This window comes from Podarcis erhardii (genome assembly GCF_964252035.2).
Source record: "Podarcis erhardii genome assembly, chromosome: 11".
Lineage (NCBI taxonomy): Eukaryota > Metazoa > Chordata > Lepidosauria > Squamata > Lacertidae > Podarcis > Podarcis erhardii.
In genome coordinates this window covers 7,007,789-7,026,677 of record NC_138501.1, presented here as the reverse complement: position 1 = coordinate 7,026,677, position 18,889 = coordinate 7,007,789, and the positions used below count along the sequence as shown (strand labels likewise).

Below are 18,889 nucleotides of genomic sequence, written 5' to 3'. Positions count from 1 at the left end.
GGCCGCTGGCATGGTCCAGCAGGCTCTTCCTATGTTCTTATGTCCACACATGCATGTGAAGGATCTCTTCCGATGTTCTCATGAACGTTAGGGGTAGAACCATCAACAAGCACACACCCCTGCCATGCATGTTCTTTATCCGTGTGCTAAACTATAGAAAAGGCCCTAAGCAATCTACCATATTGCTCTCTGTGGTTTTAACAGCCTTCACTTTTCCATTAAGCTAAAGGTAAAGGTAAAGGGACCCCTGAACATTAGGTCCAGTTGTGACCGACTCTGGGGTTGTGGTGCTCATCTCACTTTATTGGCCGAGGGAGCCGGCGTACAGCTTCTGGGTCATGTGGCCAGCATGACTAAGCCGCTTCTGGCAAACCAGAGCAGCGCGCAGAAACGCCGTTTACCTTCCTGCCTATTTATCTACTTGCACTTTGACGTGCTTTCAAACTGCTAGGTGGGCAGGAGCTGGGACCGAGCAATGGGAGCTCATCCCGTCACAGGGCTTCGAACCACCAACCTTCTGATCTGCAAGTCCTAGGCTCGGTGGTTTAGACCACAGTGCTACCTGCGTCCCCTTCCATTAAGCTACAGTGGTACCTCGGGTTACATACGCTTCAGGTTACATACGCTTCAGGTTACAGACTCCACTAACCCAGAAATAGAACCTCAGGTTAAGAACTTTGCTTCAGGATGAGAACAGAAATCGTGCTCCGGCGGTGCGGCAGCAGCAGGAGGCCCCATTAGCTAAAGTGGTGCTTCAGGTTAAGAACGGACCTCCAGAACGAATTAAGTACTTAACCCGAGGTACCACTGTACTTTCTTTTAATTCCTCCTCTAGTGCTTTTTCTTTTCTTGAAGTCTTTTCTACACCACCCTAATGGAACAATCCAAAAAAAGTGTAACAGGAATATCCTGAAGCAAAGACAAAAGCCACACTTTTGCAATCAGAATTCTATTCTGTGGAGAACAACAAATTCTGTCTTATCTTGTCTGCTGCTTTCACAGTGTTATGAGTTTGTTCATGGCCTCTCCATCTGCTTGCTTTTAGAGGGCTTATAGCAGCACTGTGTGTTACTCAAATCTCAGCTAAATCTTTCTGCACAGAAGCTGGCTCCAGAATGGCCACACACAAATCAAACTCTGTCCAAACAAACTGAAAGTAAAAATAAACCTGAGTCAAGTTGTTTTTTGTTATAGGGCAAAGCAGAGCTTCCCACTGTATGTGTTTTCCTCTTTTTATATCAAATCATTTTTTTTATGAATACCCCTTCTTCTAAAGCTATTAATTCATACAAGATTAGAATATTTGCCATGCTCTCTTCCACACACCCTGAAAATGCTACCTTTTGAGATTTTGTCTTCTCACAGGAAACAGCGGCTGCCATTCCCTAACATGTATACACAATGCTGTTCTGGGTTGCCCAGCAACCAGCAAGGAGGCACATCAAAGATCCAATGAATGAATAGCAAATGTGACAATACTTGGACATTAAGTGAGATTATTTGGCCTTCTGGGGCAACTTGCTCAGATTCTCCTCTGTCTAAAATCTTTCTGAAATGGACATATTAGTCACAAAGTGTATATTCCACAAGGAGAAATGAAGGATGTGTGCATATAACATCCCCTAAAATTCCAGCACAATCCTATATGTATTTATACAGAAATAAATTTCACTATTTTCAGTGGGGCTCACTCCCAGGTGAATATACATATTGGTGTGTGGGTGTGTAAGAGAGACAGAGTAAATCTTTTTGCATTATTTGTGCTCTTATGTTTTATCTCTGCATCAAGGTGACAACAATATTGTCAACTACAAAGCTACTTTGAGTAAGAGCTAAGCATTAACTACAAAGTCAGAGTTCCAGATCTGTCAACTTGCAACTGTAGTCCTGCTCACACTTGCAAATTGCATTCACTCAATATGTGAAAAGTGATGGTGGAGAGTAAGACTGCATCTTCTGTGTGTTCATCAGTGTGGACCAAGTCCTATGTGGTATGTGTACAACTGGAAGCAAAGTAGATGCTTCCATGCAATTGAGAACCCTGCAAAAATGCTGGGCCAATGATCTCGCAGAGCCTTCGTGCATTGAGTTGTAACCACAATGGGCACACCTTCTGCATCTGAACACACAGAAGGGAGGGGCAGGCCAACAGATGTAATCCTTTACTGCTCCTGAAAAGTAAACAGGCTTATCACATAGTTTATCAAGATTCTATTGTCTTAAAGAGACAGGAAGTGATATCACATTGTTTACAATTCAGAAAAGAAGGAATAATAAGCATTCTTAAAAAACAATTGTGTGTCCCCCCCTTGGCTGACCAATTCATATATTTCAAAAAACACATAATGAAGACTTGAAGAAAAAGCATAATTCTTGGAATGCTAGTACTTTTCTCCAGGCACATAGTACAGTGGTACCTCGGGTTACATACACTTCAGGTTACAGACTCTGCTAACCCAGAAATATTACCTCGGGTTTAGAACTTTGCTTCAGGATGAGAACAGAAATCGTGCTTCGGTGGCACGGTGGCAGCAGGAGGCCCCATTAGCTAAAGTGGTGCTTCAGGTTAAGAACAGTTTCAGGTTAAGAACGGACCTCCGGAACGAATTAAGTACTTAACCCGAGGTGCCACTGTACTGGTTGACACACAAACTAAGTGCATAGGTGGCCTCACATGCACCAAGTAGATCTAATTAAATTATCCCCCATGCTTTAAGAAACCATTTAGGGATGAGAGCCACAGCAAGGAGCACTTTATCACTAATGTTCTGCCATGGAACACGTTTGCAGTACTGCACTAGGGCTCAACTCTCGAGCACGTGAAGCAAGAGAGAGTGCATCTTCAAACATCTGCAGAGTGCTTTCCCCCCCCCTGCTGAATAAACAAAACTGGAATGTGAGATCGAGATTATGACAAGGTTGTCCTTCAAAAGGGTATGGCTTTCAGGTAGGCCACAACCTACTTCTACGCATTTTCACAGGAATCTCCCGACTTCCTATTAACATTTGCAAGATGTTAATAGCAGCCTACTTTGAACAATGCAGGGCAGGTAGAACCCTGTGACTCTATGGATGTTGATAAACTACAACTCCCATTATCCTTGACCGTTGGCCATGCTGGCTTGGGCCAATGAGAGCTGGAGTCCAATAACATCTGGAGGGCCACAGGTTCCTCACCCATGTTTCACAGGAACCATTTATAGCTGGCGACAATTCAATGGCAACAAACATCAACCGTTACATCCACAACAAAGATGGTCCATTTTACCTTCACTGCAACCAAGATCTTTTCCTGCTCATGACACAGATTATAACATTCGGCCAAGAAGACTTTCCCAAAGGCTCCTTCTCCCAGTTCCCTTTTGAGAACAATATTGTGTCGCTTGATGTGCTGGACAACTGCAAAATGAAGGTAAAGCAAGGATTAGAAATGAATTTCCTGGCCAAGGACAGAGGCATTTTTGGAAGTGGGCCCAGGTAAAATCCCAGCATGTAGAGCAACAGGGCTTGCTTGCTCTGTTGACTTGGCAAGTCCTGCCCCAAAGCAGGACTCCTCTCTTTTTACCTGGCCATGTTAAGTCAAAGCAGCTAATGCAGAGGTCAGGACCATTCAGGCCCACATGGCCATTTCTAGCAAACTCCGCCCACCCACCAATCATGTGACCTGACAATCGTTTCAATCTGCCCCAACACCTTCCTCAGCTTTCTTCTTGTTAAATTGTGGGCGAACACATCAGACGACACAGCGATTCTTCCAAAGCAGCTCTTTATTTGTAAGCTGAACAGAACTGAACTGAGGAGCTCAGTCAGCCTGCTTATATAGAGCTCCAGAACAATGTAACTGTTGCCATTTTCTAAAACTATCCAATCACTGAACGTCACTTTCGATCCTTCATTTGCATAACTATCTACAGTATCCCCCTGCTGGCCCAGGATGAGAACTTCAGTACATAACACCTCTGGTTAGACGTAACCATTTACTTATATTATGTATGAAGTATACATTTTGCCTGCCCCCAAACAAAGGGGGAATTGAACATAAAATACATAAAATGGAATTTAAATATATCAGAGCTGGTTAGCCTTCCAGGGGCCACATTCTGATGTGGGGAGGCAAAGCCAACAGAGGGTGGGGCACAAGAATGAAATACTTTGATACTGCTGTTAAAATGATGTACAGGTTAGGTTGAAAAGGCTTAGAGAGGGGAAAAGTGTGTTTCTTTTTGACAAGATCAAGGTCGTCCGTCATCCTGGGATGTCTTTGATCACCACAGCAGAGTGAGCTCTGAAAAAAACAATTCTGAATGCTGCTGCTTCAAGAAACAAATTAAGAGGAGGAAAACACTGAAAGACAGGCTGTGTTTATTTCCTGTCACTTCCATTTTTTAACATTTCTTTAACAGCTGCTCCCCTTTATTGCACAGCAAAGAAAATTTCTGAGGGGGGGGAGGGGGAAAATTCATATAACCTCGGAAGATAAAGTAGGTCTTCCTTTAATTAAATCCAGCCTACTCTGTGGCTCTCCTCGCTTGTTCCTCTTAAATTAAGCTGCCACTTACTCTGTCTGTTTCATTCAACAACTAGGATAAATAAAATGTTTCATTCTAGCAAATATGATTTACACTCTTGCTCTGAGGTTAAACAGAGAAATAAGACAATTGGCAGCAATATGGCCATCAGAGCCTGGGCAATTGTCTGCTACAGGATAAAACTGTCTTCCTGTATTAAAACTTGGACCCTTCACCATTTTCTTTGATGCCTGTTCTTCTTTCTTTCCCTGCTTACAAAAATATTTACAGGGCATGTCTACTCAAATGTAAGCCTCATTGAATTCTATGAGACTTATTGCCATGTAAGTATGTACAGGATTACAGTCTTAGTACTTAAAATACCAGACCATACACACATATGAATGTCACAAACTATACTAAACAACTATTCCTGTTTTTGAGATGTTACTTGAGATGATACGAAAAGGATAAAGTTATGACAATGCTGCTGTTGCTGGTTTATTTTTGTCTGCTTCCAATAATAATAATAATAATAATAATAATAATAATAATAATAATTTTATTATTTTTACCCCGCCCATCTGGCTGGGTTTCCCCAGCCACTCTGGGCAGCTTCCACAAAGACCAAAAATTCACTAAGATGTCACACATTAAAACTTCCCTGAACAGGGCTGCCTTAAGATGTCTTCTGAATGTCAGGTAGTCGTTTATCTCTTTGACATCTGATGGGAGGGCATTCCACAGGGTGGGGTGCCACTACCAAGAAGGCCCTCTGCCTGGTTCCCTGTAGCTTTGCTTCTCGCAATGAGAGAAGGCCCTCGGTGCTGGATCTCAGCATCTGGGCAGAACGATGGGGGTGGAGACGCTCCTTCAGGTATACTGGGCCTATGAGGCCGTTTAGGGCTTTAAAGGTTAACACCAACACTTTGAATTGTGCTCGGAAACGTACTGGGAGCCAATGTAGGTCTTTCAAGACCGGTGTTATGTGGTCTCTGCGGCCGCTCCCAGTCACCAGTCTAGCTGCCGCATTCTGGATTAGTTGTAGTTTCCGGGTCACCTTCAAAGGTAGCGCCACGTAGAGTGCATTGCAGCATTGCAGACCCTATATCAGATGCCCCTGTATAGCAAGAGTGAAAGCTTCTGTTTTAGCAGGAGTTTCACTGCAAACCACTCCTGGAGCAAGGCTCTTTGAAAGGTCCCGCCCACCTGTCACATTTGACGCATGAGATACAGTGGTGTCCCACAAGATGAACGCCTCGCAAGACGGAAAACCCGCTAGACGAAAGGGTTTTCCGTTTTGGAGGCAGTTCACAAAACGAATTTCCCTATGGGCTTGCTTCGCAAGACGAAATGTCTTGCGAGTTCCTGCAGGTTTTCCCCCTTTCCCCCCCTTTTCCTAAGCCGCTAAGCCGCTTATCAGCTGATCCGCTAAAAGCCGCAAATAGCTAATCCGCTAAGCTGTTAATGGGCTTGCTTCGCAAGACGAAAAAACCGCTATACAAAGAGTCTCACGGAACGGATTAATTTCGTCTTGCGAGGCACCACTGTATAGGACAGGTACAGAGGGGAATAAAGGTTCTCTACCCCTGCTTTATAGTGTAAATCAAACGCTGGCCCAGACAAAATAAGCAGCGGTTGCAGGCGCCACTGATCAACCCCATCCTCTTGTCAAAATGGCCAGTGGAGGATGCAACAGGTAAAGGATGCAGCCTGCCAGTTTCCCCACCGTTGCTTTTCACGTTGAAGTGATGGCTCCAAAATGCCAACAGATATGACTCATAATAAGAGGGCCCTGAAAATGTAGAACTAGGCTAACAGACTTGCTGAGCTCAGAACCTGCCTCTACGAACACAGGATTATAGAACTGTCATGAAGAAAGACATCCTAAGTGTCATCTAGTCCAAAGCCCTGCAATGCAGGAATCACAGCTAAATCCCTGCCAGATGGCGATCCAAACTCTGTTTAAAAACTTCCAGTGAAGAAGAGTCCACAACCTTCAGAAGTAGTATGTTCCACTGTTGAGAAGCTCTTGCCATCAGAAAGTTCTTCCTAAAGTTTAGTTGGAATCTCCTTTCCTGTCTTCCATGTGACAGCCCTTCAGATATTTGAAGATGATTACCATATCACCTCTTTTCCAGGCTAAACACGCAACTCCCTCAACCATTCCTCATAAGACTTGTTTTTCAGACCCTTTATCATCTTGGTCACCCTCCTCGGCACATGTTTCCAATATATGAATCTTCCTTATACAATGTCCCATCAGGCCCAGTATTGTCAAGCTCCCAAGTGCTCATGCTAGGATCTTAAACTATCCCTGCTCCTGGAGAAGCTAAGGAGTGACCCTGGGACTTTCTATACATGGTCTACCACTGAACTGTGGCCTTTCTGAGGAATATATACAGCAGGCTACTAGTGCAGTAAATGTCCGAAACTTACTTTGCCACTGGTGGCAGACCATATAGGAGGGAAAAAATGCATGCTGGGTTTAAGGTTGATATTTGGCCATTTGACTTGGTGACGGGGAGCTACCTAAATCTCAATGTACAACAGTTCAGCCAGCACCAGTATCACAGCTTATCATTTCTAAAACCGCTTCACATTTCCAAAGGAATTTTAAAGTAGGATTCAAGCTGCCTTAAATGATCAAATAGAACACTGTGAAAAATAAAAAACAACACATTACAAATGAGAATCAGATCCAAATATATCAATGATTCACATGTGTTGTTGTTTAGTCATTTAGTTGTGTCCGACTCTTCATGACCCCACGCCAGGCACTTCTGTTTTCCACTGCCTCCCACAGTTTGGTCAAACTCATGCTGGTAGCTTCGAGAACACTGTCCAACCATCTCGTCCTCTGTCGTCCCCTTCTCCTTGTGCCCTCCATCTTTCCCAACATCAGGGTCTTTTCCAGAGATCTTCTCTTCTCATGAGGTGGCCAAAGTATTGGAGCCTCAGCTTCACGATCTGTCCTTCCAGTGAACACTCAGGGATGATTTCCTTAAGAATGGAGAGGTTTGGTCTTCTTGCAGTCCATGGGACTCTCAAGAGTCTCCTCCAGAACCATAATTCAAAAGCATCAATTCTTCGGCGATCAGCCTTCTTTATGGTCCAGCTCTCACTTCCATGCATCACTACTGGGAAAACCATAGCTTTAACTATACGGACCTTTGTTGGCAAGGTGATGCCTCTGCTTTTTAAGATGCTGTCTAGGTTTGTCATTGCTTTTCTCCCAAGAAGCAGGTGTCTTCTAATTTCATGGCTGCTGTCACCATCTGCAGTGATCATGGAGCCCAAGAACGTAAAATCTCTCACTGCCTCCATTTCTTCCCCTTCTATACTTCACATTTAAAGTAATGCAATTAACAATGAAACAAAATATTCTCTTAAACATTAAAAGGAAAATAAAAAGCAAACACCAAAATGCAGTAAAAAAACCCCCACATATAAACAACTAAACAAAATGAATGGAACAGAAGTTGCACCCACAGGCTCCCCCCCCCCCACTGAGTTTCTGGTAGGATTAATAATAGTTTACATACTATTATTTTTGCCCCACAGCAAAACAACACACTTCCTACAATGCTTCTGTGCTGTCTACACCTAGGCATGCCCTTTCCCTCCAAATCGCGTCTCTCTCCCAGCCTTCCTCTTTCAAATTCTATCCATCTATCTTCCTCTTCTTCCTCTTCTCTCTCAAAATCTCTCTCTGTTGATAATTAAGGCATCCTGTGCCAAGCAGCTGTCACTAAGGAACACGAGCTGCCCCAACACTTCCGCAGTGACAATGCATGCAAGTTTATTGGCTGATTTATCGCACCATAATGAACTCGCTCACAACTTTCCATCCATAGCCTGAGAAGCAGAGGGAGATGGGCCACAGCCTGAACATTTTGTTCCGATACATCTGAAAGGAGGGAGAAACAATCACAAGTATTTGTAACCACGGTTGCCCCCTCCTCACAGCCCACTGTTCCTGAAAAGAGTGGGCATGAGGCAAGCATCCAAGGCTGTTTGGTATTCAGAGAAGGGCATGAGTCCAATCTTCCGGCAGATGCAGCACTTTGCTGAATAAGGGCATGCGCAGATAAAGGACAATCACTTTTATTCAGGTCTGATTTATTCAGCTACCCTAATGAGCTTGACCATAAGATAATATTTTCCAACATTTTGAAGCCTCCCCACAACTGTTCTAAATCTATTCTGCCTTCTCCTGCTCCTCAACCTGCCTCTTGGCTTCAGTTCTATAGCTTAGTATGCAAATATTTGTGCATGCAGTTATTTATTTCACGACATATTTTTATTTTGCTCTTCCTACGAGGAGTTCAGGACAGAATCCCATCCCTCCCCTGCCATCTTTAATCTTCACAATGCTAAGATAGTGAATATTGCAAGGTCACCCAGTAACCTTTGTGGGCATGCGGGGATTTGAACCTGCTCCACCTTCGTGTTGTTTAGTCGTTTAGTCGTGTCCGACTCTTCGTGACCCCATGGACCAGAGCACGCCAGGCACTCCTGTCTTCCACTGCCTCCCTATGTTTGGTCAAACTCATGCTGGTAGCTTCGAGAACACTGTCCCACCATCTTGTCCTCTGTCGTCCCCTTCTCCTTGTGCCCTCCATCTTTCCCAACATCAGGGTCTTTTCCAGGGAGTCTTCTCTTCTCATGAGGTGGCCAAAGTATTGAAGCCTCAGCTTCAGGATCTGTCCTTCCAGTGAGCACTCAGGGCTGATTTCCTTAAGAATGGAGAGGTTTGATCTTCTTGCAGTCCATGGGGCTCTCAAGAGTCTCCTCCAGACCATAATTCAAAAGCATCAATTCTTTGGCGATCAGCCTTCTTTATGGTCCAGCTCTCACTTCCATACATCACTACTGGGAAAATCATAGCTCCACCTTAGTCTATGTCTAACATCCTAGTCACTGGTACCATGCTGTGAATGGCGCATGCAGGAATCGATAGATTACAACACGATATCAAAAGTACTTTTTTAAAAAAAAACTAGACATCTTCAGGCCCTTCTTAAACCACCCATAGTGGTCAGCTGGAAAAGCACCGTGCAAAAACCAATCTAAGGTACCTGTGCAAACCACAGGTAAGTGGGAAACGGTTGTACATGCGTTACACTCAGGTTTTGGCAAATGGTGGGGAAGAAGTCCCATGTGGTTTATAATCCTATCCCTTTCCAAAAGACTGTGTGCCCCTCTAGGTGTCCCACAGCCACAGGTTCGGAAGCTAGACTGAAAACTGAGCTGGCACCTCTGATTAATCAAGAACCCTTAAGCCTACTCATTGATTGTGGGGTGTCATTGGTTGATCCTGGTCAATCTTTGGACTCTCAGCTATTTACCCCCCTCTCCCCCCCCCCAAAGCTCCGCAACTCTGGCTCCCTACAAAAAGCTCAACAACTTTGGTCAATCCAATGGGTAGATTACTGCCAGAATTTAATTTTTGTGGAATGTGCTAAAAACGTAAGGCAAGTTTTGAGGCTGGCAGGTGTTGAAATAGTTAAATGAAGAGCATGGAAAGTATTGTACACACTCCTCTAGGTAAAAGAGGCAACAGTATGACTTAGCAGCTCCAGTTCCTAAGAAAAGAAAGTCTCCAGATCACAGTTAATTTGTAATATTAATCAGATTTCTTCCCACTTTCCCACTTAAGCATTTTAGGTACTGTTAAATTAATTTATATTCATTCATCTTGAGTAGCCTAGGGGACCTGCTCACTAAGAAACCACACATGTGCTTCGAAAAAGAGTTGCTTAGCAGCTCTGCCAGCCACCTCAAATTCAGCAAGGGACTGTCCATTACTCTGCATCTGCGGAAGGGATGTTAATATAGCCTTGACCCTATGTTATGGGGCGCCATAAACCGCTGTGTGCTTTGTGTTTGTTTATTTAGGGCCAGACTAAAAGTGATGCTTGAGATGCCTCCAAAATCAGCCACCAGGGGATGGGACAATTTGATTTGGGCCATGACATGGGGAGGCTTTAAGAAACACGCCTTCTTAAGCTGTGGCCCTGTTTGAAAGTCACCATCACCAAAGCGGCTATTACCTTTAGAATGAAAACCGTACAGGGCGCAAAATCTCTTTCAAATGTCTTGTGCACATGTACGGAGACTGGAATATGGCATTCTAAGCATAGTAGGCTTTGCATTTGCCTTATACAGTGGTACCTCAGGTTACATACGCTTCAGGTTACAGGCGCTTCAGGTTATAGATTCCACTAACCCAGAAATAGTACCTCGGGTTAAGAACTTTGCTTATGGATGAGAACAGAAATCGTGCTCCGGCGGCGCGGCAGCATCAGCAGTAGCAGCAGCAGGAGGCCCCATCAGCTAAAGTGGTGCTTCAGGTTAAGAATAGTTTCAGGTTAAGAACGGACCTCCAAAACAAATTAAGTACTTACTGAGGTACTACTGTAGACCTGGAAAATGCAACCCCCATTTGTTCACCTTCTCTGGGTTGTCATCAAGTTCTACCCTGTCCATGTTTAATGAGCCTGTTAAGCATTACTTAGAGCTATGCCTTCCTTATTTTAATGGGAGTTACACTCAAGTAAGTGCACAGGATTCCAGCCTTAGGGTACTCTGTGTGTGTGTGTGTGTGTGTGTGTGTGTGTGTGAGAGAGAGAGAGAGAGAGAGAGAGAGAGAGAGAGATGTGTGCATTCTGGCATATTTATTTCAGCCATTTTCTCAGGGGCTGATACTAGAAATAGGTGAATATATCAGTTTTGGTTTATTTCATTTTCTCCTTTTTCCAGTCAAGTTCAGTTCTCAATATTTCCACATCACTTCCGCATCACTTTGTGATTTTTTTTTTTTTTTAAAATCTCATGAAAATTCATTAGTGTTCTTGTGCAAATTTCTCCTACTATAGACATTTTTATATGAAATGTTCCCCAATATACAGTCTTGCAATGCAATTTCACCTAACGTAATTCATTTTTTATGTTATTCTAACTAATATATATGCATCTAATATATATGTATCTAACTAATGTAATGTATCCTTTAGTATATGCACTTTTGCACATGTTATGTAGCTGAAGAACTGCACTGCAAAATTAAAGCGTGAATTTTGAAAGATGGCTGAATTATAGGTCATACACTGTTTCAGTGAGTGTGAATTAGGTACCTTCACCTTTAAATGCAAACTGAATCAAATCTCCCCCTTGCTACAGGGAACCAGGCAGAGGGCCTTCTCGGTAGTGGCGCCTGCCCTGTGGAACGCCCTCCCATCAGATGTCAAAGCGATAAATAACTACCTGACATTCAGAAGACATCTTAAGGCAGCCCTGTTCAGGGAAGTTTTTAATCTGTGATATTTTAGTGTATTTTTGGTTTTTATGGAAGCCGCCCAGAGTGGCTGGGGAAACCCAGCCAGATGGGCGGGGTACAAATAATAAATTATTATTATTATTATTATTATTGCTTAGCTGGTACTGAAAGCATGTCTCTAAAGGGCTCCGTAATCTCTGAAAGCTCTGAATGGCAACTCTGGACATGTTAAAAAGCATTATTATTCGATTTTCACCTAAACCTTTCCCCCAGTTCAACTCTTATCATCATTCACCCATCTTCCATGGCTTTTTGTTGTTGCTGCAAAATTGGAGGCAGATTCACTTCCTAACCTGCCTGGAGTGCCAGGAAGAAGAAAACTTATAATGTGAGTACATTACCTCCTGTTGAAAGCCAGCTAAAAAGATCTGTCATCATTAAGCATGGATGTTGTTAACACCAGCCAGGAAATATATCAACAGAGATGGTAACACTCCCAAATGCCTTCGGTGCTTTAACCCATATTCTGCAGATATTCTGTCAAAGGGTGTAAGGATGGAATCTATTTAATAGCTTTAATTGCCTAAGATGTGGCATGGCACAGCTGCAAAATATTGTTTTAATTTATGACAGCAGCGTATTAAACAGCCAAAGACAGGCAGGCATGGGGCTGCCTCTCTCATCTTTCTCGCCACTCTTTACTAGGTTCCCTTCCCTGTTTTGTATCTAAAAGGGGAATGTGGCATATCTGGGTTTTCTTGGTCAGCACCTAAGCAAATGAGAAGCAAGTGACATTTTAAGCATAATACTTCCTCCGCCTAAGAAAACACTCCAAAAATCCAGTTTCCCTATACTTCTAAGATAGGCTGGCATCAGAGAGGTTCTATATCAGTAACGTTGGCGCTCTTATGGCTTTAAAGAGCCCTCGGAGCCCGAAGAACTGGGGTGGAGTGTTCAGAATCAAAACCTGCATAGGCCTTGCTTTACACTGTCTGCACCTTGCCATTCACACACACACACACACACACACACACACACACACACACACACACACACTGTGTGCTCCTGGCTTTTGTCAAGGCTGGAGCTAGTTCAGACATGGCGTGAGGGTTAACGGCCTGTCTTTGGGGAGAATTGGAAGTGAGTGCCTAAGGCAGGGATGAAGAACCTGTGGCCCTCCAGATCTTGTTGGAGTACACATCCCAAGATTTGGAGCTCAGGTATGTCTGTATGACATACCTGTCAGGTATGTCTTCATGGACAGAGCTGCAGCTTCCTGGCAGAAATTTCACTGATGTCATGGAAGGGTTTTTTAGCTACTAAATGTGTGTTGTGAATGCATGCATTGGACCTCAGTTGATAAAATGTGTGTGTGTGTGTGTTTTCTCCCCAAAGACAATGTTTCTGTCTCTTTAAAAGCTCCAAAGGGAAACATCAAAGTTGGATGCAGCAGTCATGTACTGCTGTTGTGCTGTATTGTCCGTAGATAAATGGTAAAGTAATGTTTGTGTGAATATGACCTCAGTGTGCGAATTATTCCGATGTATTAACTGGTGCAAGGACGCGGGTGGCACTGTGGTCTAAACCACAAAGTCTAGGGCTTGCCGATCAGATTGTTCGCAGTTCGAATCCCCGCGATGGGGTGAGCTCCTGTTGCTCGGTCCCTGTTCCTGACAACCTAGCAGGCCAAAAGCACACCAGTGCAAGCAGATAAATAGGTACCGCTGCGGTGGGAAGGTAAACGGCATTTCCGTGCGCTGCTCTGGTTCGCCAGAAGCGGCTTAGTCATGCTGGCCACATGACCCGGAAGCTGTCTGCAGACAAATGCCGACTCACTCGGCCTATAGGTACTAATTGTCAAATAATTCTGTGTACATTGCGGCAGCCTTTGGCTATGTGCAATAAAACTGACTGAGACTGAGGCACTCGGCCTATAGAGTGAGATGAGTGTGCAACCCAAGTCGTCCACGACTGGACCTAATGGTCAGGGGTACCTTTACCTTTACCTATTAACTGGTGCAGTGATTTACCTCAGAGCTGCAATCCAGTGACTTCCCCTGGAGATAAAACTTTACTTCTGAGGGCTTCATGCCCTCCAACTACTAGGCAATGCTATCTAAAAAATATCCTACTGACTTACCACCTAAAAAGTAACTTCCAGCTTTAAAGACTACCATATCATTCTTTGTTTTTGTTCTCTGCCTTCCAAGGGAACAGCATATTCTAATTATAGTTTGAGAAAGAACAACTAAGCAATCATTCCTAGATTTTATATTCTCAAATGTAGGGAAATAGACTTGGATGCAAGTTATAAACAGGCTTTGCACTGTGAGAGGCTTAATCCAGTTATGTCCAATAGATTGGTGCATTCCAGCTTAAAACTGCTCTAACTGCAGACTTGGGAAGCAAAGAACTTCACCAGTCCCCTCTACTTCCTCCCACCCAGTCTTGCTTATCCTCCTGCCTGGTTAAGAGATCTGCAGAACTCAAAAGCTTGCTTACTATTTTATGACTGTATATTGCCCTAAAGTGGATTTTATATTTTAATAGGCTATGCATTGTTCTGTATCTGACTAACATTGCAGAAACAATTCATTAGGAGCAATGGCATTCTTATTTTTACTGCATGCTAGCTTGTCAGCAACAAGGTCGTTGAATCAACAATTGCTTTTCCCTCAAGCTCATTTTTGACAAACTTGCCGGAGGCAAGGAACGTAATGCAAGTAAAAACATTTGATTAATGACATGATCACTTGATAATGAATTGAAGCAAAGAGATGTTTGATTGATTTATGAATAATTCTAACTATGTGCTCGTCTTCTTACCAAAAGATTTATGAGAGATTTGAAAGGCAAAACTAAAAATTATACAAATGAATACATTAAGTTGAAGATTAAATGGATTCCCCCCTCCCCCACCACAGCCTGCTGTTACCCTTTGGGCTAACTCTGGTTGTTCAGATAAAATTACAAATGGCCGAAGCATTCAAGTTGTATTAACTGATGGTAGAATAGTTTGATCTTTTAACATTTATGCATTGCACTGAACTCATTCCAAAGATGCTCTTTTGCACAAGAAAAGTGGTTAGTGTGGACCCAAAGCACAATGTGCAGCCAGACACAGGAATCTTCGCATCTGCCCAATACATTAAAAACAGAGTCATACCACTTTAAACAGTCATAGCTTCCCCTCAAAAATCTTGGGAAGTGCAATTTGTTAAAGGTGCTGAGAACTGTTAGGAGACCCCAATTCCTACCAGAGACATATGGTTCTTAGAGTTCCCTGCAGAGAGGAACTGAGCAACGGGAGCTCACCCCGTCATAGGGATTCGAACCACCGACCTTCCAATCAGCAAACCCTAGGCTCAGTGGTTTAGACCACAGCGCCACCCATGTTTCCTTAGGATGTCCTTATTTTCATTGGAGAAATGGATGGGTATGGAGTTAGGCGACCCCCAAAGCCAAGGAGAAAAGTAACTATTCATTTTTTAGAAGACATCTGAAGGTAGCCCTCTGTAGGGAAGTTTTTTAAAAAATGTTTAATGTTTTATTATGTTTTTATATATGTTGGAAGCTGTGGCAACCCAGTCAGATGGGTGGCCATTAAAAAATAAAACTACTACTAGTACGACTGCTATGGGATGGGATGTTCCTCTTTTCAACAGAGAAATGTTGGAGGGTATGCTAAATTGGCTGTGCTCTAATGTGGAAATGTGGCCTTTGGCTGAAAAAGGTTCCTTGCTGCTGGTTCCAGACAACTATATCTTGCCAGCTGCAATGGCTGACATAATAGCCGTGTTCCCTCATTCCTCCACAGCATCACTGAGTACATAAGGGGAATATGACTGAACTTGCTGCTCCTGCCGGTAATGCCTTTGTGCGCCTCAAGGCATACAAACAACACCCACATGTTCATCTGAATGGGTGAAAGGGACTCCTATGTGCCAACAGGAGGAAGCAGTTGTTGGCACCTGTCTGCCTCCAAGGGTGAAGTCAAGCCACTGGAGAATCACAGCGCCTGCAGAGACCAGCAACTTATAACTGTTGCCTCCTGCGTTGCTTTTGCTGCAAGCCTGGGCAGTGTGTCTTGAGGTCCTGATGTGGTCCAAAGGAAAGCAGAGTAATACTAGCTTGGATGCAGGGGTTTCTGAAAGGAGAGTGCAAGGCGCCATTCAACTATTTTAGGGACTCCACTCTGGATTTGTGTAGGGTCACGGGCAGAGGAAGGCGGGTGCAGGGGATGTGGTGCGCACCGGGTGTCAGCCATAAGGGTGGGTGACATCGCCGCGCCACCCCCCCACCCCACGCTCACTGTGTGGGCAGTGGGCTGCTAGGGACGATGCTGCCGTGGGCAGCTAGCAGTGCCCCCCCCCCCGATGCTCGCCGCACAGGTGACTAGTGGCAACACTCCTGATGCTCGCCAGGCAAGTGGCTAGGGACGCTCTGATGCTCGCCAGGCAAGTGGCTAGGGACGCTCGTTGCGTGGGCTGCTAGCAGCACCCTCCCCCACTCTCTGCGCGGGCGGCAGGTGGCTAGGGATGCTCACCATGAACGCAGCTAGCAGCGTCCCCCCATGTTCAATGTGTGGGTGGCTAGCCCCACCTCCATGCCGCTCCAGGTGCCAGGGCAGGTAGCTCTGCCCCAGTAGGGTTTACTCCTTAGACATTTCTTCTCCCAAAGATGTCCTGCAAGGCAGCAAGTAAGTATGCAGTATGTGCTGTGAATTCCAGGCAAGCCAGAACCACACAGGGCTCTTGGCTGCATGGAAACCCGTATGTACACACAACTGAACGCATGCAAGGTCCCATTTCATGAATTTGGCTGAATGCATGTGGGATGTAAACACAGGAGCAGTCAATGACAACATTCCTAGAATGTACATGTTAGAACATGGGGAGGGATGTCAGTCCAGCAAGCAGGTAAACTTACTGGGACGGACTTCCTCCACATGTGACCAGAGGTGGGTGTGGCCTCACCTGTGCAGGTAAATGATAAAAGCACAGGGCAGGCAGCCATATCTCTCTCTCTGCCATCTTCCTTTGATGAGGAAACATCTAAGGATGCTCTTTTGGCTCCCAGCCAAGAGAGGAGATAAAGACTATCTTGCTACAAGATAGATTCTGAGTGTATTTTACCTTTTTTAAGCTGTCTGCCTTCTGGGATCACATTGTGAACAGAACGTGAGTAAACTCTTTTATACTTTTATAAAGACTGTGTCGTGTCTTGTATTTTAAGAGGGAACAAAGGGGAAATTACCAGAGTAATTATTATAGTGGTTCTAGCGAACCTGTGCAGACGTTACCGTTGCAAACTAAAAGGGGAATGTCATAAACTCTGCTGATATTTTGGAAACTTGTTAGCACAAGTTGGATTAGGATATAATCTCACAATATATCCTCTCCTGCACCCCTGAACATTCCCACAATGCATACATCTTAGGGTATGTTCAGAGGCTCATGCGGACATCAGGGCTGGGATCCGCCGGTGCAATCCTGCTCCCTCTCTGTGCATCAATTGAAATGTGGAAACAATCATCGGAATAGGACAATTTCCAGAATAAAATAAATGGTAAATAATAAATGTAGTAATAGCAACAGCAATAATGGCAATGGAAATTCTGGATTTCAGCCAGAGGGTAATTAATATATCTGACTCAGTGCATTCATCAAGGGGGACTGGAGATTTCATTTATTTGATAATATTGACTGCTTACTTTGTGGAGATGCACTTTTAGCACTTGGTTCTACTCAAAGAATAGGCCTTCTTGTGACACCGGAGCTAATAGCACTTGGATGAGCTGGCACCAGTGATCATCAGTACTTTGAAATTTTATTGGGAATAGATAAGAAGTCAATGAAAATTAACAATAACTCAGCTCTTGATTTAAAATGGTAGAAGCCAGCCAAAGGAAAAACTTGGAACCAAGTGATTTGAAATGAAACCTATTTCATAGCCAGCTGTGCTTAGGGTGGGGTGAAGGTAGGTTCTGAAAAAACTTTTTGACCACAAACTATTTTATATGTGTTTGTTTGTGCGTGTACTAAACTAAGCCTCACATTTCTGGCAGATAGTTCAAACACTTGCAAATAATTTCTTCCTTTTCTGCATTAAGTATTGAGCTATACTGCTTGGTTTGTCCCAACAGTAATGACAGTAAGAAGTTATATTTCACCTTTCTCTTGAGCACAGATCAAGAAAGGCAAATTGTCAGAACAGGCTTCAAAGAGTGGGAGAGTTCACTCCATTTGGAAGCAAACTAAAGCAACAAGGAGTTTGCAGAGAAATAGCAGGTGTTTGGTGATATTCGCTGCCTGTTGGACAAAGGAATTATGCAGCGGGATCAGTTAAATTAATTGTGTTGGGCTCAAAACTTGTACAGGCAATATATCACACAAATAGTTGGGAGGCCAATCTGGCTGAAAACTGGATGCTCAATGAGAGAGTCCTTTGGCCAACCCAGCACAACAATTTCTAATGGCCGTGTAGTCCAGGGGTCAGCAAACTTTTTCAGCAGGGGGCCAGTCCACTATCCCTCAGACCTTGTGGGGGGCCAGACTATATTTTTTTGGGGGGGGGATGAACAAATTCCTGTGCCCCACAAATAACCCAGAGATGCATTTTAAATAAAAGGACACATTCTACTCATGTAAAAACGCACTGATTCCTGGACCGTTTGCAGGCCGGATTTAGAAAGCAATTGAGCCGGATCCAGCCCTTAGTTTGCCTACCCATGGTGTAGTCTTTGAGGATCAGAATCCCTTTGCAATTCTTCTCACTTAATGATATAATTTGCCCTTTTAATCCCCCCCCCAATTCCCAATTTTTGGCTTGCTTTGGTTTAGGTGACAGGAAAATGAAGTGCATTCTTTCCCCCAAAGAATTCTGGGCACTGTAGTTTGTTAAGGGTTGCTGGGAATTATAACTCTGTGAGGAGTAAACTACAGTGCCCAGAGTTCTTTGAGGGGAGAAATGTGCTTTGAACATGCTTTATAGTTATTGTGTGTATGCAACCTTAGTTCCTTTAGTTCATGTTAGCTGCTGGTAACCTTTCCCTGGACAAAGGTTCTTCTTCCACAATACACAGTTCTATTGCTTGAGC

General features: G+C 43.9%; 1 protein-coding gene across 1 annotated transcript in view; it reads right to left on the bottom strand.

The window, feature by feature from the left end:
- NTRK2 (neurotrophic receptor tyrosine kinase 2) overlaps window positions 1-18,889 on the bottom strand; it is a 178,013-nt gene that overhangs the window by 33,559 nt on the left and 125,565 nt on the right. The window contains exon 15 of the mRNA XM_081880995.1: window positions 3,269-3,399. Within this exon, the coding sequence (XP_081737121.1) occupies window positions 3,269-3,399 (131 nt within the window). The remainder of the gene's footprint in view (window positions 1-3,268; window positions 3,400-18,889) is intronic.